Below are 23,947 nucleotides of genomic sequence, written 5' to 3' on the forward strand. Positions count from 1 at the left end.
ACTACACCAGTATGAGACACACTGAATTCTGTTTAGATTTTATCTCTGTGCTTTACATTGTATCACCCCTGCCCATTTGAATTAAAAGTTAAGTTCTTTCATCTTTCCTTTATGATGTATTTTAAGCTGTGTACCATTGACAACTGATAGATTTTTAGTCTTGACATCTACTCAGTTACACGTTTAAATACGTTTAACAAGGTTAAATGAGTCTCTATGCTTCCACAGACATTTCCCGTCGTCACCCCTCCCCAACATCCCCTGAAGAGCCTGATGTCTGTGGAGTGGAAGGGACTTGTTTCCCTGCTTCCTTGCCTCCTTTCTTCTTCTCTATCATTTTTTTCCTCCCTGTTTTGCCCTTTTGTCTTTTGCTCATCAGGAGCAGGTGCCTGGGGTATTAGTACAGTATCAGGTCACTGTCATTGCTAGTTTTCAGTTGCTGTGCTAAGATACCACAGCCAAGACAACTTCCAGAAAAAAAAGAGCCTTTGGGGCTTACAGTTTGAGATGGTGAGTCCATGAGCATTATGATGGGGAACATGGCAACAGGCAGGCAGGCAGGCAAACATGGTACCCAACCAGTGTTGAGAGCTTACATGTTGACCCACAATCATGAGGCAGAGAGAATTAACTGGGAGTAGCCCTGGCTTCTGAAACCTCAGAGCCCTCCCCTAGTAACACAGCTCCTCCATTAAGGCCTCACCTCCCTAATCCTGCCCAAACAGTTCTACCATCTGGTGCCCACATACTCAAATATATGAGCCTCTGGGGACCATTCTCATTCAAACCACCACAATCACAGACCCAGCCTTGGGAGGGCTAGTAGGGTGATAGGGAGTTTTTGTCTTGCTGATGTATTTGCGTCTCACTTAACATAATCCCTTGTATCTTGTTCTCTGTTAGCACCCTTGAAATAGGCTGTCCCCCCACCCCCCCCCCCCCTCTCTCTCTCTCTCTCTCTCTCTCTGTGTGTGTGTGTGTGTGTGTGCTCGCGCGCATGCATGCATACCCGGAAGTTGGCATCAGATGTCTTCTTCTATCTCCATTTTATTTATTGACACCGGCTCTCTCCCTGAACCTGGAACTCACCAATTTCAGCTAATTTTGCTATCAGGTTCGCCCCAGGTATCGCCGTCTCTGCCTCCTAAGTGCTGGCCTTACAGGTGGACAACATGCCTGCTTGGCTTTTTATGTGAGTTTTGGGGATCTGAACTCTTCTTGGTTCTCATACTTGCAAGAGATCTATCCACTGAGCCACCCTCCCAGCCCCCGTGCCCTTTACATGTATGCAAGAGATCTGAACTCAGTTCTCCATGCATGTACATGAGGCCATCTTTCAGTTTAGAACTGGGGTATTCTCTTGAGAGTGCTTTGCTGTTTTGTTTATTGTTGTTGTTACTTAAGCTGTGGAGGTTTAATTGGAAAGGGAGAAGACAAGTAAGGAGAACAGAAGAGGCCCAAGCAAGCTACTTTGGACATAGTGATAATAAAAGTATAGTTATGTTCAGCAGAAAAGTATTTAATTTGGCAGAGATTGATCATATCACAGAAAGCTAGTTTGAAATTATGACCGTAGGCTCAAATATTTATTTCTCAAGTGTTTTGTTTTTTTTTTTTTTCTGTCAGCAATTTTCTATCTAAAATATCTCTTCAAACTTTTAGTAATTTTGTAGCCACAGTTTAACTGTACTGAACTAGAGGGAATTTTTTTGTTCATTTGTTTTGACAGGACTGTGTTATCTATTCCAGGCTGACTTAGAATTTACTAAGTAGCAGCCCTGCTTGACCTCAAATGCTCAGCTTCCTGAGGTATGCTGCACCAGGCCAGGCTACCTGGAATTGGAGGTTGCTAGGAGCCCCAGGCAGCCTTCAGTTCCCAGTCCTGCCTCACTCTCTGAGTGGGATTACGCCTTTTGTCACCACGGCTCGCCATTTCTGTTTGTTTTTCTTCCATGACGGGTCTTGCTGTGTAGCTCTGCCTTGCCTCAGATGTGAGTTCCTCCTGCTCCTGCCTCATGGAGAGAATACTGAAGCGCCAGGGCATGGCATCACAGTAGACAGGACCTAGATTTTTTTCAAACCTGACTTCTCCCCAGTGTCGCCACCTGTTGACCCCATGAACTTGAGCGTATCCAGTGCCCTCGGTCCCTTTATGAAAGAATGCTCTTGTTTATAAAATAGGGTCACACGTGCTCCTTCTGTCTCTGTTACCAAGAGGCAGTAATGAAGACTACAATAAAAGAAACTCATTCCTTACTTAAAAACACCCTGCATAGATACTTTGTGAGGGGATAAGATGATCCAGCCTGAACCGGTTTCCTATCTGAGGTAGAAGCAGGTATGTGACATGACCAAGGCAGAGTCAGTTGAGTTAACATGAATGATTCATTTTAACAGTTTGAGTCACTGTGCTTTGGTAAATGCAGTTTGGGCAAAGGCGTTTCGAACTCTGTCTCCACACTCACCAGTGGCTGGGTCCTTGGCTTGCTAGAACACAAGGAGAGATTAGTTTGTGTTCCTGGCAGGCTTTGTGTTTTGTTTGCCTCCCTAGCTCTCCAAGAAGAACTGTCTTCTATGCATGAAAACCCAGTGTAATGGTGAGTATGGGTGTGGTCAGAACACAGCATAGGCCCAGCAGGTCACCAGAAGCAAGGACAGCTAATTCACAAAGCCTGTTATGTTTATGGATCCAGGCAAGTATGTATAAACATATTTATGCAATTATTTTACACAGTAATGTATTGCCATTTTTGACTTGGGAGTTCCAGCATCCCAAGAGGACCACTGGGCTATGTGGTTGCTTTCAGTCTTGTGCTTGTGATGGTGGCAAGCAAGTTGCAGGAACCTAAAGGTCATAACGTTTTCCTCCCAGTGATTTTTTTTTTTTTTTTTTTTTACCTCTGTTTCTGCCATGCTGCCTGGTTTTTGACCTCTGGCAAGATAACTGTCAAGTCCAGTTTAGATGACTGGAATGGAGCATGGATGTTGACTTTGCTTTTGAACAGTGTGTGACCTCCTTTGGCTTCTTGACTATAAATATTCATCCCTATTGAGTGAGCAATAAGTTTCTGAAAACTCAAAAAAGTAAGAAAAAGCAACATACAAGTAGGGAGTAAATCGTTGGTAAATTCAGCTGTGTGTGTGTGTGTGTGTGTATTTATGTAAGTCATTTATATGTTCATGTATATGATTGTGTGCATGTATGTGTGTGTGCGCGCGTGCGCGGTGCTGAGGATTAAATCCAGGCCTTTATGCAAGCATTTTGCCATTGCTATATTCCCAGCTGTACCCTCACTGCTATTCTCAGTGACTCTTGTACCCATTTTCAACCTCCTTTTTGTGTCATTGTGTCTAACAGAGAGTTGATTAAAAAGGGCAGCCCAAAAAGCTGATGTTTTGTTATCTGAGTATGGGGAACAGGGAAGGGACTAGAGCAGTCTCAGTCTGTGGGTGTTGACCTCTTTGGGAGTCAAATGACCCTTTCACAGGGCTTGCCAAAGACCAGTAGGATAGCATATATTTACATTATGATTTATAACAGTAGCAAGATTGCAGTTATGAAGTAGCATCAGAAATAATTTTATGCTTGGAGGGTCACCACATGAAGAACTGCATTAAAGGGCCCAAGCACTGGGCTAGAGGGAGGAAAGGGAGGGAGGAAAATGATATAATTCTATTTCAGTTGAAACCATTCTTTAAAAAAAAAAGAAGCTGCTGTTTCTCAGAGCATCAAGGCTATGAAGAAATGTGGGTTTATTTCAATGCCCAACAGAGAACCGCTTGTGGAAACATCATGTAACACACATTCAAGGTGCTCAGGTGTCCAGCATGCCTTGAAATAGGATTTCTCAGATCTTCAGGGAGCTTAAGACAGGGGAAGAAGGTTCAGATTTATGTTCAACCCATTAGAGGCTTTTCCAGAGCAGCACATCTCTGAGTATAAAGTGTAAATCCAAGAGGAAATACGGATGCTATATACAAAAATCTCAGCAGATGTACACTTTTCATAATGTATTTATGGCAAGAGAGCTCTATTTTACCCATTTCTAAGGGGTTAACTACTATAAATTCAGCACATTCTAATGCTCCTGGGCCAGTAAATCTTTAACTGCCAAATTAGTTTTGAAGCTATATTGTTTTTGCTGGAACAGTTGAGAGGCTCAGGCTGCCTGCCGTCTTCACAGGCTGCTGTAGATACGCTTGATGGCCTTGGCTTCTTCCTTATCGAGGATGCCTTTCTCCACGTAAGCGTCAGCTTGCTGGTTGATAAAGTCCCTCATCTTTGAAAGGTCATAGTCTAGAAAACATTATTACAGTATTGTGAGCAAAGATCAGCAAAAAAGAAAACCCAACATAGTGTTTGTCATCAAAAGACATTTTGTGTACTAAGTGAATTTCTAGCCTTGACTGTCACAATGGAGGACATGATGTTCTGGGTTTGGGCCATTTAAAGTGCGGTTTAAAGTGTTTTTGGGGCACTGGTGGTGCACGCCTTTAATCCCAGCACTCGGGAGACAGAGGCAGGTGGATCTCAGTGAGTTCAAGACTAGCCTGGTCTACAAGAGCTAGTTCTAGGACAGCCTCCAAAGCTACACAGAGAAACCCTGTCTCCAAAACAAAACAAAAAACAAAAAACAAACAAACAAAAAAAAAAAAAAAAAAAAAAAGAAGAAGAAAAACTAAAGCCAAGAGGCGGTTTGAACAATAAATGTCCACCATAAGCTCTTGTTTAACATTTGGTTCCCAGTTGGTGGGGGCTTAGATTGATTACCCAACTCTTAGGAGAAGTAGCCTTGCTAGAGAGTTCGTCACTGCGGGTAGGCTTTGGGTGTTGATAGCCTTGTCATATGTGTCAGTTTCCTGCTTTAGCTGTCTGCTGCCATGCATCTCTTGCCATGAGAGCTCTTTCTTTGGGGCTGGAAGCTCAAATCAGCTCCTTCTATTAGCTACATTTGGTCATGGTATTTTAACATTACATTACATAACATTACATTAACAGAAAGTAAACACTACAAAGTTATATAAAGTTTCGTTATCATCCTCATAACCCCTCTACGTCAATTTTCCTTTCTTGTGTTTTAGAAGGAGATTCAGGTCATCTAGGCCCCCGACAGACAGGGAAACAGCAGAGAGGCTGAAGGTCAGAACTCAGTAAGTTGCTCTGTCTACACAGCTGCAGTCATGGCATGACCCTAGCACCTAGGCCTCCATAGGCATTGAGAGTCACCCCACGCATGACAAGCAGAACTCACTGTTTACCGCATGGTGGCCTTACTTCTTGGCAGCAAAAGAAGGCAGGTGAGACAACATCAACATCCTCTCTGTGAAGTTTTCTTACAGCCTCTTCCCTCTTCAAACCCATGGTTTGAAGCTACACTGGGGTGGTCACTCTGCAATGGGAGTGGATGGGAACAGCACAGCGCTGGCTGTGACCGAAAGACTGATGCAAATGTGAACGAGAAGTGCTGTAAACACTCCAAATCGGTGTGTCTGCAATTGCACCTGCTTTCCAGTGCAGTTTGATACATGATGGATTTCTTTGATACTAAGGAACATTTTAACTTTCTGAGTTTCTGAAGTCCTTGATTGGCTTTAGTGATACAGGAAATGATGCATTTTAAAACAATGCTGGAGTTGATGAAATACTGTTTGTGTAAGTTGTTTTATATGTGTCCACATGTATATGCATGTGTGTGGAAACATGTGTGGGTGTACATATGTACGTGCATGTGGAGGCCAGAGGTTGATGTTGGCTAGCCTCTTTCTGTCTGTCTGTCTGTCTGCACATCTTTTGAATGAGCACTTCCTTTGTCCCACTCCTTTATTTGTTTATTCACTTGTTTGTCTGTCTTGTGGTACTGGTGACTAAATCCAGGGCCTTCTATATGCCAGAAGCTAGCACTAAGCTATATTCCCAGCTATTTTGTTGTTGTTGTTTGTTTTGAGCAGGGTCACACATGACTGGTATTCAGGACTGTCTTAAACTCACTATTGTAGCCTAATCTGGCCTTGAACTCATGGTGATCCCCTTGCCTCAGGTTCCCAAATGCTAGGATGACAGGTTGTGAGCTCCCATACCAGACTCAGTGCATCACTGGACTGTATCAAGAAGTCACCTGGAGTGACTGGTCTGTACTAGGTTTGTGTTTGTTGCGTTTATGATGTTGCACAATGGCAAAGTCCCCTAATAGCACACTTGTCATATTCCGAGTGGCACACAGATACTTGGGAGATCGCCTGTGATCTGAATGATTCTAAAGCGTGAGAGGCATCCGAAGTTTAAGAGAATTTGCTCTGCAGCTGCACTGGCTGAACACCTGGAATCACTCTGGACTGCTCACTCTCCTCACAGCCCACGGGCTTCTCCTCTTCATTTCCTCTGCTTGCTCACGTTTCTGCCTCATCTTTCCTTGCCTCGTGTTTCTGCTACAGATCTTGGCCTCTAGCTCTCCAGGGCCTTATTTTCAATCTGTAACCACACAACTGCTGAATGCTTTTCTTTTAAAAACAAATCAGCTTCTAATTCAGGTTCCTCCACTGTGGAGCTTACAAACCGCTTCCTGGCCTGACTGCCTACACCTACCTGGCTGCTGCCCCTCCACAGACATGCAGGTTCCCTGGGGAAATACAGCTCCAGTTTCTGGAACACAACAGTCTCCTTGCCCACTTAATAGTTGCACCTATCACTTTTCCCTCCGTAGGAGATTCTTCCTCTCTGCAGCCCTTTCCCCAACTGTCTGTGTTGCCAAGATCACCCACCCTATTCTCTGGGCTCCCCAGTGTTCCTATGCCTATGGAGGATAATACTGAGTAGGTCCAACCAGGGCATGATAGGGTAAACTGCCCCCCCCCCCCCGTGAGTGTGTATGTGTGTGTGTGTGTGTGTGGTTGCTGCATCTTCTTGTCCTGTGCATTTCTGGAACTTTGAACAGGGTCTGGTTCTTAAGTTTGTTTTATGTAAGTGAGGGACTGCTATTGTGACCACAGAATATACCCAATATGTACTCAGAAAATACCCATTTAAAATATTCTAAGATCCAGGTGAGGTGTCTCACACCTGTCATTCCAGCACTGAGGAGGCTGAGGCAGGGGATTGCTGTGATTTTCATAACATCCTGGTATACAGAGTGAAAGCCTGTCTCAAAACAAACAAATGAAAACAAATAACAATGATAATGATAACCCTTGAAGAAAGCTGGGGCAGGTAAGACAGGGTAGGCAAAGTGTCAAAATCAGATCCCTACTCAAGAAGGATGCTGGAAACATGGGTAACACAGTTAAATAAGGATCAGGATAAACAAATAGGCCGAATAGATGTTTATACATGGGGATATTATATTCATTTTGTCTTTACTTGATATTTTTCATAATGAAATAAAAAAAATGCTTTGAAAAACTGATTTGAAAAAAAAAGAAGTGAGGTTTCATATCACAGCACAATAGAAATATACATTCCAAACCTATAGCCAACCTTATACTAAATACTAAATAGAGAAACTATTAAAACTAAATAAATTAAAACTATTAAAAACTAAATAGAGAAAAAACCTGAAAACATTTCTTCTATTATCTATAGTGACATAAGGTGAACATTCTATCTACTTTTTTTTTTTTTCCAAGACAGGATTTCTCTGTGTAACTTTGGAGACTGTCCTGGAACTTGCTCTGTAGACCAGGCTGGCCTTGAACTCACAGAGATCCATCTGCCTCTGAATTCTGAATGATGGGATTTAAGGCAAATGCCCCCCACCACCTGGCTCACTTTTATTCAATATAGTGTTTAAAGTCATGGTTTGAACAATAAATCAGGATAAAGAAAGAAAAGCAACAAAAATAGAAAAGATAGAAGTGAAATTATCCCTATTTCATCAGAAGACATGATCCTACATCGAAAAGACCATAAATACTCCAATGTACTTCAGCAAAGTAGCAGGGTACAAGATTAGCATGCAAAAAGCAGCAAAATTTCTGTAAAATAGTAACAAACTTACTGAGAAAGAAATTAGAGCAACATCCCAATTCATAACAGTTTCAAAAGACCGATGAGGCAAAAGCCACCAAGCAAGCATGGAGGCGCACACCTTCAATGTCAGCGCTGCAAAGGGAGGGCAAGCAGATCTCTAAGTTCAAGGGCAGCCTGGTCTACATGCTTTCAGGTCAGCCACAGACACTTTGCCTAACCAAGGAAGCGAAAGAAATCAGGTGGAAGATGTTTCATGCTCATAGCCTGGAAGAATTACTATTTTGAAAATGACTATATTACCCAGAGTTACAGTCAAAGTAACCCCCATCAGATTTCAATGGCATTCCTCACAGATCTAGAGAAAAATCTTAAACTTCATAGGGAAACTCAAAAGACCCCAAATAACAAGCCAAAAGACCAAATGCTGACCTCAAATTATACTGCAGGGCCATACTAACAAACACAGTGTGGTACCAGTACAAAAAGAGAGATGTAGACAGATAGAATAGAGGACCAGATATAAATCCCACCTAATTTTTGACAAAGGCATCCAAAATGTACATTGGGGGAATAGATAACCTCTTCAACAAATAGTGGTGAAAACACTGGATTTCCACAGAAGAATGAAATTATAAGTACACCTCTAATCTTGCACAAACATCAATTCAAAACGATAGAAGATCTTTTTCTAAAACAAAACAAAACAACAACAACAACAAAAAACAACTTTTACTGTAACTATTTTATGTGTGTGGCCGTTTTGCCTGCATGTGGGTCTGTGCTGCTGGAGGTCACTGGATCCTCTGGGATGCAGTTATAAACAGTTGGGAGCTGGCATTGAGGTGCTAGGAATTGAACCTGGGTCCTCTGCAAGAGCAGCAAGTACTTTAAATTACTGAATCACCTCTCTAATCCCAGTTCAAGGATCTTAATACAAGACCCAAAGCATTGAAACTGCCAGAGAAAAACAGCAAAGGCATTTCCAGATATAGACATATGCAAGAACTTTCTGAAAGGATCCCAGTGTTACAGGAAACACCTCCAGGACATGACAAATGGGATAAAAAAGCTTATAGGAAGTAGTCAGTGAAGAGACAGAACGGAGGAAATCTTTGTCAATTATACACCAGACAGGAAGTTAATATCTAGACTATATAAAGAGCTACAAAAGCTAAACACCAAAGGTCTAAATCATGGTTGCTGGGGAGATGACTCAGTTGGTAAAATGCTTCCATGCAAGCACAAGGACCTGAGTTCAGAGCTCCAGCGCCAAGTTGAAAAATTGGGTGTGGTAGAGCACATCCATAAATTCAGTGCTGGGGTGGGGGTAGAAATAGGCAGATTTTTTTCCCCACTATGTGGCTCTGGCTGATCAGGCTGACTTTGAGCTCACTGAGATCCACCTGTCTCTGCCTCTCAAATCCTGGGATTAAAGGTGTACACCACCATTCCTGGCTAAAATAGGCAGATTCTTGAAGCTCACTGACCCACCAATCTTGCCAATGGCTAGCTTCAGGTCCAGTGAGTGACTCTATCTCGAAAAATAACATCGAGGGCCAGGGAGATGGCTCAGCAGGTAAGGGTGCTTCTGACAAGCTTGGCAACTTGAGTTTGATCCCCAGGATTACATGGTAGAAGGAGAGAACTGACTCCTGCAAGCTGTCCTCTGATCTCTAGAGACCTGCCATGGCATGCATGCATCCTCCTCCCCAAATATAATAAAAAAATAAAATGCAATTGAGGAAGACACTTGTACAACCTCTGGCCTCCTTACATGTATACATATCTAAATGCACCTACACAAATCAAAATCCAGTCAATAAATGGACAAATGGATGAAACAGGCAGGTTTTTGTTTTTTGTTTTGTTTTGTTTTTTTTTTTTTTTTTTGTAAGTGTTCTATTGTTTAGCTCTGGCTATCTGGGAACTCACTACTTAGATCAGGCTGTCCTCGAACTCACAGAGATCCAACCAGGCAATTCTTAAAAAGAGAAGCACAAATGGCCAATGAATACTTGACAATTTGTTCCACATTCTTAACTATCTCACCCCAGTCAGAGTGGCTAACAAAGAAAACAACAAATGTTGAGGATGCTGGGGAAGTGTGTTCTCATGCATCACTATGGAAACATGAGCTGCTGCTTTCTCAAAACACAGTGCTTTCTCAAAACAAAACAAAAAGAAAAACAACAACAAACAAACAAACAAACAAACAAAAAAACCCTGCAAGTGAAGTCTTTGAATATAAACCCAAGTGGTATAAATGGGTCATGTGGTGGTCCTAAGTCCTGCAAAAGGGTTATGTATACAGTCAGGTTTACTGCTGTACCAGTCATGGCAGCTAAAAAGTATAATCAGCCTAGATGCTTATCCACAGATGAGCAGATAAAGAAATGTGGTTCTTATACATGATGACATTTTATTCAGCTATAATGAAAAGTGAAATTATGAGATTTGCAGGAAAGTGAATGGAAATGGAGATAACTATGTTATGTGAAGTAAATCAGACCAGAAAGGTAAATATTATGCTGCTCTTCTTTTAGATGCAGATTCTTGATTTTAATTCTTGTGCATTTCTTTTACTCGTGTGTGTGTGTGTGTGTGTGTGTGTGTGTGTGTGTGTGTATTATGAAAATTCCATAATAAAACCAGTGACTTGGGCTTTTACTTTCTGAGCTAGGGATGCAGAAGCAGGTGAAACTGTGAGTTTGAGGACAGACTGGTCTACATAGAAAGTTACAGGCTAGCCAAGGGTATACAGTGAGACCTTGTCTCAAAAACAAGACAAACAAGCAAACAAAATTATTCTTGTGTATGTATGATAACAAAACAAAAACCTAAAAACAAACACAAACAAACAAAAACTGAAAGAGAAGTGTGTGGGGGGTTATATCCCCCTTGACATCTTAGAGTCTGAGTTTGAGAGACTTTAACTCAGTCAGTTTGACTTTATGGATTGCAGTATAGAAAGAACCCTGGGAAAGTGGGTGAAGTTTGTGATGTACAACCACAGCAAGCCCCTACCTTCTTTGTTTCCTTTTTTGTTGTGTTTCTTCAACCATTCGATGTTTTTTCTAATGGCTTCCAAATAGGCTTCTGTTTTCCCTGGAAAAGGCAGGAGAGTCAGATCAAACATAAAACTGCACCATATCTCTTCTTCAAGGTACAGCAATGTTCAAAACCATAAAACCTGAACTTGTAGAGCAATTGATAGGTGGATTAACAGCTAAGTAGTGTTCATGTTTCTATACATGTGTGCTCATGTGTAGGGAGTTTTCTTTCTTTTCCTCCCTCCCTCCCTCCCTTCATTCCTTCTTTCCTTCCTTCCTTTCTTCCTCCCTCCCTCCCTTCATTCCTTCTTTCCTTCCTTCCTTTCTTCCTACCTCCCTCCCTTCATTCCTTCTTTCCTTCCTTCCTTCCTTCCTACCTCCCTCTCTCTCTTTCTTTCTACTCTTCCTTCCTTTCCTTTCTCTCTCTCTGTCTGTCTGTCTTGCTCTCTTTCTCTCGAGACAGGGTTTCTCTGTGTGACATCCTTGGCTGTCCTGGAATTCACTCTGTAGACCAAGTTGGCCTCGAAATCACAGAGACAGATCCACCTGCTCTTGATGCCTGAGTGCTAAAGGCGTGCACCACCACCTCCTGGTGTGTAGGAAGTTTTCAAAGAGAACACTTGTGGGTAAGATTCCAGACACAGACTGTGTTGTAAGTGTCAAGGATGGTTAGTGACACCACACATAAATTTAGTTCAATGTCTGCTTAGGCTTAAAAAAAAAAAAGATTTATCTTATTTTTAACTGTGTGCATTTGTGTGTATCTGTGTACAGGTATGTGCATGTGTGAATTCAGGCAGGTGTACATGGAGGCCAGAAGAGGGCATCAGATTCCCTGAGGCTGGACTTCAGGCAGTTCTGAGTCATCTGACATGGGTGCTGGGAACTGAACTTAGGTTCTCTGTGAGGGCACTATGTGCTCTTAACCTTGGGCCATCTCCCAGTCTCTGCTTAGACATTTCAACTCCATTTTTCCAGACAGATGGGTCCCCATGAGTCTTAGACTGGGTGATTTCAGGCTAGGGATGACTCTTTCGAGGAGCAGTCTAAAGTCCAGGGATGAATTAGAACAGCAGGTGTTTACCATCTCTATTTGTTGAGGATTCAAAATCTCTAGCTACAGTAAGTCTCACATCTCTAAGCCAAGTTTTGAGAGGGTCTAGATCAACACTCAGATGAAAAGTGAGATCAGGTCTTTTTTCTTTTTTTCTTTCTTTTTCAGGGTACTGAAGTTCTGAACCAACTCTAATAAAACTCCTTCAGATATACCGATTTGCTGAATATAAAAGTATATATACAACTCTTGGCTGAGGTTTCCAGTCTAACTGAGCACCGGCTCTGGGATACCGCTGGCATTGGTCTGGGAGTAGGTATTATTATCTTCAAAATGAGGAATCAGAAGTGCAGGGAAGTGCAGGCCTTAGCCAAAACATTCTAGCACTGGAATTTGGCCTGTGAGCTGCTTGGTTTCTCATATGAGCATCATCTGAAAGACCAGATCCCACCTTCAGACACAGACAATGATATAGCTTGTTCTGCCCTGAAGACATCTATCATCTTTCACCAGATGAATTCTCCATGTTCAAAGTGCATGTAGCAAGACACCAGGTAGAGTCCCTTTCTCTCTTTCATCTAACAGTAGAGACCTTCAAAGTTCAGAGCCTCTGTAGAAGTGCTGTCTGCCAACTGCAGTGTGGCAATGACATCAGTCTGTGGCCACTTAGTGTCCTGATGCCACTAGTGACTGCATAGGGCTCTGTTTTCTGATCTTGCTGGGCCATGTGCTTACCATGTGCCTCAGGCTGTTCTTTCTGCTTCAAATGCATTCTCATCTACTCTTCTCCCTCAACAACTTTTTTTGAGGCAGCCTATTATCATCATCACTTATTTCACATATGAAGCTGAGGCACAGAGAGTAAGGCAACATGATATATAAATACGGCTAGTTAGTTGTAGAGCCAGGACTGAGCTTGGGGAATCTGATGACAGTCCATGTGCAATGTATCACTGCCTTAAGATCTGCCAGAGTTCTCGATTCCACAGCCGCATTTAAGAGGGCTCTCTGAACAGCTTTCTTCCTGGCCTGAAGCCCATGCAGACTTCATTAGTATGACCTCATGCTATCAGGTTCCCAATGAAGTGCTGAGAAACTTCTATGGAAAGGGATAAATTGACAATAAAAAAGAGATTTGCCACAACTTTCAGCCCCTATTCACTGTCTTCACCTATGCAGGAGTGGCTTTGGTTTCAACGGCTTGTTTTTGTGAATGTCAGAGGATGGGGCTGGCAAGATGGCTCAGTGGGTTATAAACACTTGCTTCAAAAACTGATGGCCCGAGTTCCATCTCGAGAACCCATGTGAAGTGGAAAGGAGAGAACTGGTGCTTGAAAATTCTCCTCTGATCTCCACAACATGCCCATGCCCCCTCTCTCATAAACAAAAATGCATTTAAACAAATTAAAGAGTCAGAACAATCACAAAGCAATGTGCCTGGTTAGTGTTAATAGTCCAGTACAATCTACATTGACATTGTCACTGTTTGTTACTTGTTGGGGAATTGACCAACAGGATTTGGTAAATGTGCTTATTAATTTATTTGAGACTATGTCTCTCCATGATTCCTGATTGTTCTGGAACTTTCTACATAGACAAGGTTGGTCTCCAACTTGAAGCTCTCCTCCTGCCTCTGCCTTCTGTGTATTGGGATTATGGTATGAGCCACCAAGTTTCCTTCTGTATTTAGTAATATAGTGATTTCTATTTCAAAACAATTTACTTAGAGGAGGCATTTTGAACAAGGAAAGAAATCTTAATGCAGTTTAGGCTACTTCAAATTTAATTTTTCTTGTAAAGAGCTTAAATCAAGTTAGCAAACTTCATATGATTTATTTTAATAAATAGATAACAATTTATCATTAGAAATTAGATAATTAGGACTTCTGAAACTTTTGAGTATCTTAATATATTTTTCTTTAAATAATTAAAAAATAGTTTAAAGCCTTCTTCTGAAAATCTAATCTTTGATATCATATTGCAGTGTGGAAATCTTATGTGAGAAAAAGAAAATTAATGCTTACTCTCTATTTAAATACTACATTAAAATGCTAAATCAGGCAGGTTAAAACTCTTTTGAGTGCCTGAGAATGGAATGTAGATCAGTTCAGATGGTTTGCCTAGCATGTACAAGGTCTCAGGTTCTAGCCTCAGCATCACACAAACCAGGTTTGTTAATCTATGCCTGTAATCTTAGCACTTGGGAGGCACAGGCAGGAGGATCTAGAGTTCAAGGTCATCTTCAGCTACCTACTGAGTTCAAAACCAGCCTAGGGTATAAAAGATCCTGGCCTGGAGGGGATGGGAGCTCATAACTTTAATCCCAGCATTTGAGGCAGAGGAGCAGAGGAGTAGAGGGACAGAGAGCAGAGGGGCAGAGGGGCAGAGGCAGGGGCAGAACCTGAATGTGAGGTCAGACTGGTCAACACATTGAGTTTCAGGACTGACAGGGCTTCACAGTGAGACCCTGCCTTAAAAAACACAGCACACATTCTTTACCTTCGTGCCTTCCCCATGTAAAGATTTATTAATTTTTATGTATATCATCTATGTGCCCCTTCTCATTTAATGATTTATTATTTTTTATTTTATGTGTATTTTCTCCATGTTTATAAGTGAACTGTGGGCCTGCTGCTCCTGGAGGCCAAAAGAGGACACGGGATTAATTGGAACTGGAGTTACAGGATGGCTATGCACTGCCATGCGGGCGCTGGGAATGGAACCCGGGTATTCAGGAAGAGCAGCCAGTGCTCCGAGCTGCTGAGGCCCCATGCCTCTCTTTATTCACCTGTGATAACTGGACAGCTCTCAACTGATGGAAAATAAAACGACAGATCAGCACTTCAGCCTCCTCAGTGTCTAAGCCTTTGATGCCCACTGACAAACTCTGAAAATTAACACTTATCTAGGGGTAAGGAATCAAGCATCAGCCTCTGAATAAATAACTCTGAGTGGATTCTAGAGTGTGGCAAGGTCTGGCAGGCAACACCACTGGTACTCCACACATTTCCTGGGGATGGCTAAAAGCAGGGATGAAGTCCGGTGTCCCTCTGCTCCTGGAGAGGAGCAGCTGGCTTTTATTTACATTTTCTCTCCCCTGAGCTGTAAAGCAAATCTTTTATTTATGCAGTGTGCTCTGAAAGCCCATGGGAGTCCACTTTGGAACGCTGGGCTATTTTTTCCAATTTATTTCAGCAGTCTTTGGAAAAAAATAGCTCATGGCTGAGGTAATATGGCATGAGCCTTGAAACACATGCTGAAGTGGATGGAAGACAGCCAGAGTCAGGATGCAGGCCTGTTCTGGTCCTCAGTGCTAGAAGAGAAATAGCCCTTCTTACACATGGCCTTGTTGGCCCTGATATGCTACCCTGACCTCTTCCTGTTCTGAACAAAAGTGTAGAAATCCATATGGTGAATCTATCAAGTACCACAGACCCTAAAGACATCAACGCTTCAAGAACATTTACAACAACAACAACAACAACAACAAAAAAAAACAACAACAACAAAAAGCACCCCGTCCAAAAGAAAATGGGACAGCAAGGAAGTGTACTTGCTGTCAAGTCTAATGATCTGCGTTCCAGCCCCCAACCCACATGGTGGAAGGTGAGAACTGACTCCTGAAAATTATCCTTTGACCTCAATGTACCTGCTATAGGGTGTGCTGCCCCCATCAAATAAAGAAATAAATGATAAACCCAAATATTTATAAAGACTCGTTTCATGTAATGTTTAAATTCATGTCAATATTACATGACTACAGTTTTTAATTGCACATATCAAGGCAACTGGCACAAACACCAAGAAGGGTCACAAAGCCACTCATAGAGAACCTAAGTCAGTTGGTTGAGTTCATGCCTAGGATGCCTGAAGCCCGGGTTTGATCCCTAGCGCTGCATGCTTTGAAATGGTGATGCATTACTGTAATCCCAGTGCTCAGGAGTTCAAGGTCATCCTCAGATACATAGGGAGTCTGAGGCCAGCTAGGGATAGGCAAGATGCCATCATGGGAAAAGAAGAAAAGGAGGAGGAGGAACTGGAGAGATGGCTCAGAGGTTAAGAGCACTGGCTGCTCTTCCAGAGATCTTGAGTTCAATTCCCATAACCATCTATGAGATCTGGTGCCCTCTTCTGGCCTGCAGGCATACATGGAGGCAGAATGTTGTATTCATAATAAATAAATAAATCTTAAGAAAAAAGAAAAGAAGGAGGATGAGGAGTAAAGAGGGAAGAAAGAAAAGGAGGGGGAGGAGGAAGAATATTATTTCTCCACAGGGCCAGTATTTTAAATACCCATAAAATGCTGTTGTAAGCACCGGGAGGCCCTGGATTAGGAGTCAGAGGTCATGGGTTCAAGTTTTACTGTTCTCTGACTACCAGTTCTTACATTAATCAATTCATTTCTTACATCTTGCTTTACTGGTTTGTTAATTAGGGGGTGGATTCTGGAAAGGCAATTCATGCTTTTATGTACGAGGAGACACTTCCTTTGATGTCCTTCAGCAATGTGAGTCAATAGAAGCTTCCAGAGTTTGTCTGAGCTCCCATCTCACTTGCTGGCTCAGAGGAGAAGACCAGACTCTGTTTTTGCCAGTATCTAACAAAGTGACTTGGGACTTATATGGAAGCATGTAATTGTCTGTTCTTATGTTGCTTAAGAAAGAGGATCTGGAGCCGGGCGTTGGTGGCACATGCCTTTAGTCTCACGTGGGAGACAGAGGCAGGTGGATCTCTGTGAGTTCAAGGTCAGCCTGGTTTACCTAGCTATAGCTTGTTCCAGGACAGGCTCCAAAACAATACAGAGAAACCCTGTCTTGAACAACCAAAACCAAAACCAAACCAAAAAGGAAAAAAAAAAAAAAGAGGATCTGAATGAACTGTCAGTTTGTGAATTAAATAGCCTGCTATTTCTGGCTTCTATAAAAGGGGTAGAAATGAGAAGATGTTCAGGTGAAAGCAACCTCAGAGGCCACCTTTCCAAGCTTAATTCCATCATCTAGTTAGCAACATGGCAAATGGTGTCACTGGAATGAGCCTATGTTCTACAATGCTCATTACATCCCTTGAATGAGTTACCAAAAGAGTTTCAAGGGGCTGGAGAGGTTTCCCAGTGGTTGAGAGCATTGGTTGCTCTTCCAGAGGACTCAGGTCCATTGTCTGCATCCAGATGGTGATTCATAACCATCTGTAACTTTAGTTCCTGGTATTGGATGCCCTCTTCTGGCCTCTATAGACACTGCACACACACACACACACACACACACACACACACACACACACACACACACACAGACCCATAAGAATAAATCAATTAATTAAATATTTTCAGTGACTCACACACTAAGAGTAAGTAGACATCCAATTGGCAGAAAGAGCAGCACTTAGATAATGGAATGTTTTAAACAACATTCCTTTGTTTGTCTCTAGAGAAAAATTAAGTAAGTTTCTGGATATGGTTAGAATTAGAATAAATTTTTCATTATTGGCATATTCCTGAATTTATAAATAACTATTGACTAATACAAATAACATTACCAGTCAAAAATCATCATGTAAAAAGTACTATTAATTTGTGCCAGGTGTGGTGACTCAAGTCTCTATTATTGGCATTGGTGAGGCCTGTCACTAGCACCAGTCTGCAAATGCTGTTTTTCAGAGCGGATCTGGAATGTCCCCTGGGTTCAGGTTCAGGCACCATAGCTGGTTGTGGAAGCTTTAATCGGGGGTGGAGTGGAGGATGGGGAGGTGGGGGACTCACACACTCAATGGGGATGGTGGGACTCCAGCCTCTAACTTCTCTCCCTTCCATGAAGTAACAGTTTTTCTCTGCCAGTGCCCCTCCTACCACAAGCCCAAAGCACCCAGACCAACAGATGATGGACTGGATCCTCTCAAACTGTGAGCCAAATCCCAACCTTTCTCTTTATGAATCTCAGGTGTTTTGTTATAGTGAGAGAAAGGTGACTAACACACACTCACATTCTACATGGTCAGTATTCACCCTTTCCTTCATGCTCCTTTTCCACTGTGTTTTCTTTAAAAAGAGAAAAGCACAGATATATTACACCATTTCTGGGGATGCTTGCACAGCAATACAGGGTATCATCTCAGCACTCAGCATGCTGCCTGAGCAGGTTAAAGGACTGATGTTACACCATTCCGGGGGATGCTTGCACAGCAATACAGGGTGTCATCTCAGCACTCAGCATGCTGCCTAAGCAGGTTAAAGGACTGACTTTGTGGTTGCTGTGCTCCTGGGGAATGTGCCCTTTGCACATGAAGGAATAAGAGAAGGAAAACAGGGAGAGAGGGAAGAAACAGAATGCCTTGAAGAATTGGCTTCAAGTCCTGTGAAAAGAAAATCTGGAGTGAATCTAGAATATCTTGTTAGCAGAAAGTAAAGATGGGGTACTAAGAAGACAACAGCAGAATAATAAGGGGTTCCTATTGCCATACCGTGCCATCCCCCCCAAATCATCACTAATTGTCAAGAATGGAAAAACAATAGAAAATAGTAACAGTCAGGCATGGTGGTACAAGCCTTTAATCTCAGCAAAGGATAGGCTGAGGCATGTGGATCTTTGTGAATTTGAGGACAGTCTGGTCTATGTAGTAAGCTCCAGGCCAGCCAAGGCTACATAGTTATACTCTGTCTCAATAAACTGAAAAAAAAGTTAGCAAATATGGGGCCAGTGAGATGGCTCAGTAGGTAAAGGCACTTCTGTCAAGCCTATGAGTTTGATCTTTGAATCTCACACGGTGGGAGGAGAGAAGAAGCTGTCCTCTGATGACCCATGTGTGCTGTGATGTGTGTGTGAGTGCATGAGTGTTAGACTGCATACACACATGCACGTGGGCACACACACGATAAATAAATAAGTAAGTAAATAAATGTAAAAAATGTTAAAGGGCTGTGGCATAAGCATGAGGGGCAGATAATCATGTATCATAGCACGGCAAGGAGAAAGCAAAGCTCACCTACTCATTACCATGGAAAGTTTCCTAGAGCCCATATAAAGACCCAGTGCTGTGTTCTCAGATGACAACTTAGCTGAGTGTCAGCTCTCCTCCCCCAGCAGAGACAACTGACCCACATCCACTCTCCTCTCTTCCTGAGGAATAAAATGTCCAGATGAAACTACATTGGTAAGACCTAGTGGGCTCTAATTACACCAAAGAAGTCAACATTTCCTAGGGACAGAAAGGTAAAGCAGGATCAAACATCTCTGCCTAGCTTCTGATAAAGACACAATGTTTCAAACGAGGTGTCTTGAGACATAGGGATATAATTTTCCTATGACACAACTATGAAACTTGTAATAAAAGGGGCTCAAACTATGAGTAAACCACAGGACCCATATCCTGCTCCAACCATGAGATTTAACAATTTTGAACTTACAGTACCATCAAGGTCTTTTCCTAGAGGGAGGGTAGTTTCTGGGAAAGTTTGTAAAATCCTGAGATGTGAATTTTTTAGGCCACAGATAACATCTATTTTTTTTTAAAGGCAAATTGATTCATCTTATTTGTGATTACCAAGTTCTTAAAGGCATTTCCATGTTTCATCACTCCTTGAGTAAGGAGTTTGCCTTGTTAAACCCATATACTTGAGCCACTTGGCTGAGTAAGTTGTATTGTAGTTATTTAGAAAACGATGAAACAGCTTAAGGAAATATTGCTCATGCCTGTAATTCAAGTACACTGGAGGCCAAGGCAGGGGTGTTGCTATGAGTTTGAGGCCAGCCTGGGTTGTGCAGAAAGTTCTAGTCTCAAAGCACTAAGCCAAACCAACTAAACCAAACTCTAAATCAGTAAATATTACTATGGATCAAAATGTGGAATAGTAAACTCAATGAATCCTTTCTTTTCTAAATAAATAAAGTATTGCTCAATCAATTAGGATCATAAACTGAGCATTAAAAATACATAAATGGCTATGAATATTCCCTCAACCATGAATATCCCTTCCCAAGCACAACAATGCATTAAAGAATGAAACCAACTTGCCACCCCAGAAGACTGTTATTCAAGAGAAGGTGTCACATGCTAATCTTAACTGTACTGACTGTACTGCGTGGGCATGATGTTGGACCACCCCACTCTGCGAATCTTAACTAGGCAGATTGTGCTGTGGCGGGGCTTTATTTTGGATCGCCCTCCTTGAGTGCTGAAGAATTCTGCTTCCCCACCTTCATTGCCAACCCAGAGCTGTTAGATCCATACCTTTGGCTTCATCTGTCTTTCCTCCTAGGTTGGAGTTATCATCTTTTGTAGAATCCTTCAGGGTTCCATATTCCTTTTCCATCTTGGCGGCTTCTTCCTTGGTGCTGTCTGTTTCTTCCTGACTCTTCTCTGAAGGCACTGTGATCAGATAGCACACTGTAGTTTTATAACACTGGCTCCTATCCTCCTTAATTCTTAATGCAGAACAAACTTTATTGAAAAGATACAGCTTGAGGGCATGCTATAGTTTTTGAACTGAAAGGGATCTCAGTGGGGTGTCTAATCCAACCCTCTACCTTCATTTCACAGAAGAGGAAACTGAGGGCCCCCGAAGAAGGAGATGCTCACGGTCACCCAACGAGTTAATAAGAAGCTGGCCCCAGACTCCCAGCACTCCAGATTTTGCTCGGGCACTGTTTCTTCTGCCATACTGTCATCAGAGAATGACTGTTTGTCTTGCTTTATTATTATTATAATCATATTAGAGATTGGCTTTCACTATGTTATCCTGGAACTCCTAGATCAAGCAATCCTCCTGCCTCAGCCTTCAGAATATCTGGCATGTGCAATCAAAACTGGCTATTTTTTCTGACTTCCCTCCCTCTTTCCTTCCCTCCCTCTCTGTGGAGGACCTAGGCTGGTGATCAAACTCAGAGCCTCATGCATTCGAGGCAACTGCTCTACCACTGAGTTACACCCTCAACCCTATTTATCTTAATTTGGTTAGTGCTGGCAGTCAGCTGGGATGTGTTATATAGGTCTTGGTTACAAATAAGAATAATTTTTTTTTTTGAGACAAGATCTGCCTTGAACTACCAGTCCTCTTTCTGCCACCTTCTGAACTCTTGTGTTCCCAGCACTGGAGAGGCAAATACAGAGTTATTTCTGCACTTGTTGGCCAGTTATTGTAGTCAAATCTAGGAACGCTAGATTCGGTTAAAGATCATGTCTCAATAAATAAGGTAAAAAACAATAAGGATGTTGACTTCTGGTTTTTACACACACACTGTGCCCCCTCACATGGACTTGCATATACACATTGGAAAGAAGAAAAAAAATTAGTCATTGATTCACATAAAACTCTCCTACTGAATTGTTGTATTTGTAGACGCACATATTTTTCATATCTGTGATACAATGTTGTTTCTAGGTTTGGTCATTATTAGAAGGGGGGGGGGATAGAGAGATGGCTCAGCAGTCAAGAGCACTGTTATTCTTGCAGACTACCTGGGTTTAATTTCCAGTGCCCACATGGTGGCTCACAACCAGTTTTGGGAATCTGGTGCCCTCTTCTGACTTCTGTGGACACCTGACACACATGTGGTACACACACACACACACACACACACACACACACACACACACACACACAATAGATAAATAAATATAAAGGAAAAAAAACTCCGTTTAAATGCTAAACATATAGCTGAATGATAGAATGCTTACCTAGCAAGCAGACAGGGCTGCCTTTAAGCCCTAGCATCAAAACCAAATGAAAAACCCTGCATGAAGTAATCATTTGAAAGGGCACTGGAGCATCACCAATATGTATATAATATGTATCTGGCTAGGGGCAAAATGGTCAAAGCATAAGATCCACAGCCTGCAACCTTTTCTCTTTTTGATCCTCCTTCTGCGCTTGAGAGCAAGATTCTTCACACAGCTCAGCTCTGTGGCGTTTCTGGGCCCAACAGGGCTGTGGGTGGAAGAGAAACAGGGAAAAGGGGCACATTGTGGAGGAGCACAGAGCATCCCAGATGGGTGGATGATCTGGGTGGGGGAAAGCAGTGGGGAATGACAGATGGCCGGGGATGGTGGTCTCAAGAAGTGGTAAGAAAGCGGAATGGAGGCTTTTATGGAAGGTTTGCTTAGTTTTGTAGCCAGCCATCCCCAAAGAGTCTTTGTTAATACCTATGTTAACTTTTAGTTCAGACCTAGGGGAGTGGCTGTGTGGTAGAAGGTTTGCCTTCTACACTGAGGCTCTGTGTTCAATTCCCAGCCCAGCAAAATCAACAAAGAAGGCCCCAACAAAAGAACTTTTCCAAGCTTTTGGCGATATGAATTCTCTGCCATGACAGGCTATAAAGTAGCCAAAATTACATGGTTGAATTTGAGATTTTAAAATGTTATGAAATCTTTAATGCTCTATTAATGCTTATTGAAGCTTATAATTTACCAGTAAAAACAGTTATTCTTTTAACAGCTAGGAAGACTAACACCCACCACAGTTAAGTAAATCCTACCTGGGTAAAGCTTGCTTTTGCTGTCAGTAGTATTTTTTTCTAGCTTGTTCTTGGTCTGCAGAGCAATTGCTTCATCCAAGTTTTCTAGAAAGCAGAGGAGAAGAAATATGATATTGAACATCCCATATGTGCTGATCATGGGTGTGGACCACAACTCCCGTCTTAGATTTTATTTAATTTATTCATTTTTATTTTTAATTTCCTTTAAAGCAGAGTCTCATTCTGCCCTAGGCGGACCTGAGACTTTCTCTGCAGCAAAGCCTGGCTTCCAACTCCTTTTTAAAATCCTCTTAACCCTAGCTTCCCTAGTGCTGGGATTACAGGCTTGAGCCACCATCCCTGGCCAACTGGCTTTACTAGTTAGCACTTTATTTTAATGACTTATCATTTAGTAGTGGTTAGTGGCTACCATGTTGGACACTTGGCTTCAGGTAGCAGCAGGAACAATTGCTTACACAGAAGCCTTTGTAGTATGACAAAGCACAGAATTCCCAGGTCACACAATTGACATTGTTCCAAGCAATGTCTACTCACCATTAGTTAGGGCAGTGGTTCTCAGCCTCTGGGCTGCAACCCACTTGGGGTTACCTATTGCATATCCTGAACATCAGATATTTGTACATTGCAATGTATAAGGGCAGAGATTCTCATCCTATAGATCATGACCCCTTTGGGGTCAAACAACCCTTGCACAAGGGTGGCCTAAGACCATCGGAAAACACAGATATATACATTACAATTCATTACCATAGTAGCAGAGTTACAATGAAATAATTTTATGTTGGGGTTACCACAGCATGAGGAACAGCATTAGGATGGCTGAGAACCACTGTGTTAGAGGAATAGAGTTGGTTGGACAGCACCAATTATAACACGAACACACTTCTTAAGAAAAAGAACCTAGGAATGCACAAATATATACCCACACAGACAAGACATCTGGAAGACTGTAAATCAAAATGTCATGAGGGGATTGGTATCGGGAGTGACTTTAACTTTCTTTCACCACCCGCTTTCTCTTTGCCTTGAATGACTTTTTACAAGAAATATGCTCTTTTTGTAGTCAAAATAAAACCAGTAAGACTGTTTCTATGTAGGAAAACACTGGGTTCCTGCTGGATAATTTTGGATCATTCTAATCAATGATATTTCTTCATCTGTTTGTTTCTCTTTGCCCCAGCAGCTAAGAGGCTAAGGTCACCTTGCCCCAAAGCACATGGGTGGTGAAACATACTCAGGGAAACAAAAGCCCTTAAAAAATAGCAAACAATTGAGCACTTGCAATATGTAACTGAGAAGCCACATTTTACCTTTTTAAAAGATATATTTATTTATATGTATGAATATTTTGCCTGAATGCTTGCATATGCATCATGTATGTGCTGGCTAGTTTAATGTCAACTTGACACAGCTA

The 23,947-nt window shown here is 42.1% G+C and overlaps 1 protein-coding gene across 1 annotated transcript in view; it reads right to left on the reverse strand.

The window, feature by feature from the left end:
* Nucleotides 1-3,736: 3,736 nt before the first annotated feature.
* Scg3 (secretogranin III) overlaps nucleotides 3,737-23,947 on the reverse strand; it is a 37,498-nt gene continuing 17,287 nt past the window's right edge. The window contains exons 9-12 of the mRNA XM_051197966.1: nucleotides 22,534-22,617; nucleotides 20,291-20,428; nucleotides 10,988-11,068; nucleotides 3,737-4,297 (exon numbers count right to left, since the gene is read on the reverse strand). Of these exons, the coding sequence (XP_051053923.1) occupies nucleotides 4,179-4,297; nucleotides 10,988-11,068; nucleotides 20,291-20,428; nucleotides 22,534-22,617 (422 nt within the window). The 3' untranslated portion in view covers nucleotides 3,737-4,178. The remainder of the gene's footprint in view (nucleotides 4,298-10,987; nucleotides 11,069-20,290; nucleotides 20,429-22,533; nucleotides 22,618-23,947) is intronic.

This window comes from Phodopus roborovskii, unplaced genomic scaffold (assembly GCF_943737965.1).
Source record: "Phodopus roborovskii unplaced genomic scaffold, PHOROB, whole genome shotgun sequence".
Classification (NCBI taxonomy): Eukaryota; Metazoa; Chordata; class Mammalia; order Rodentia; family Cricetidae; genus Phodopus; species Phodopus roborovskii.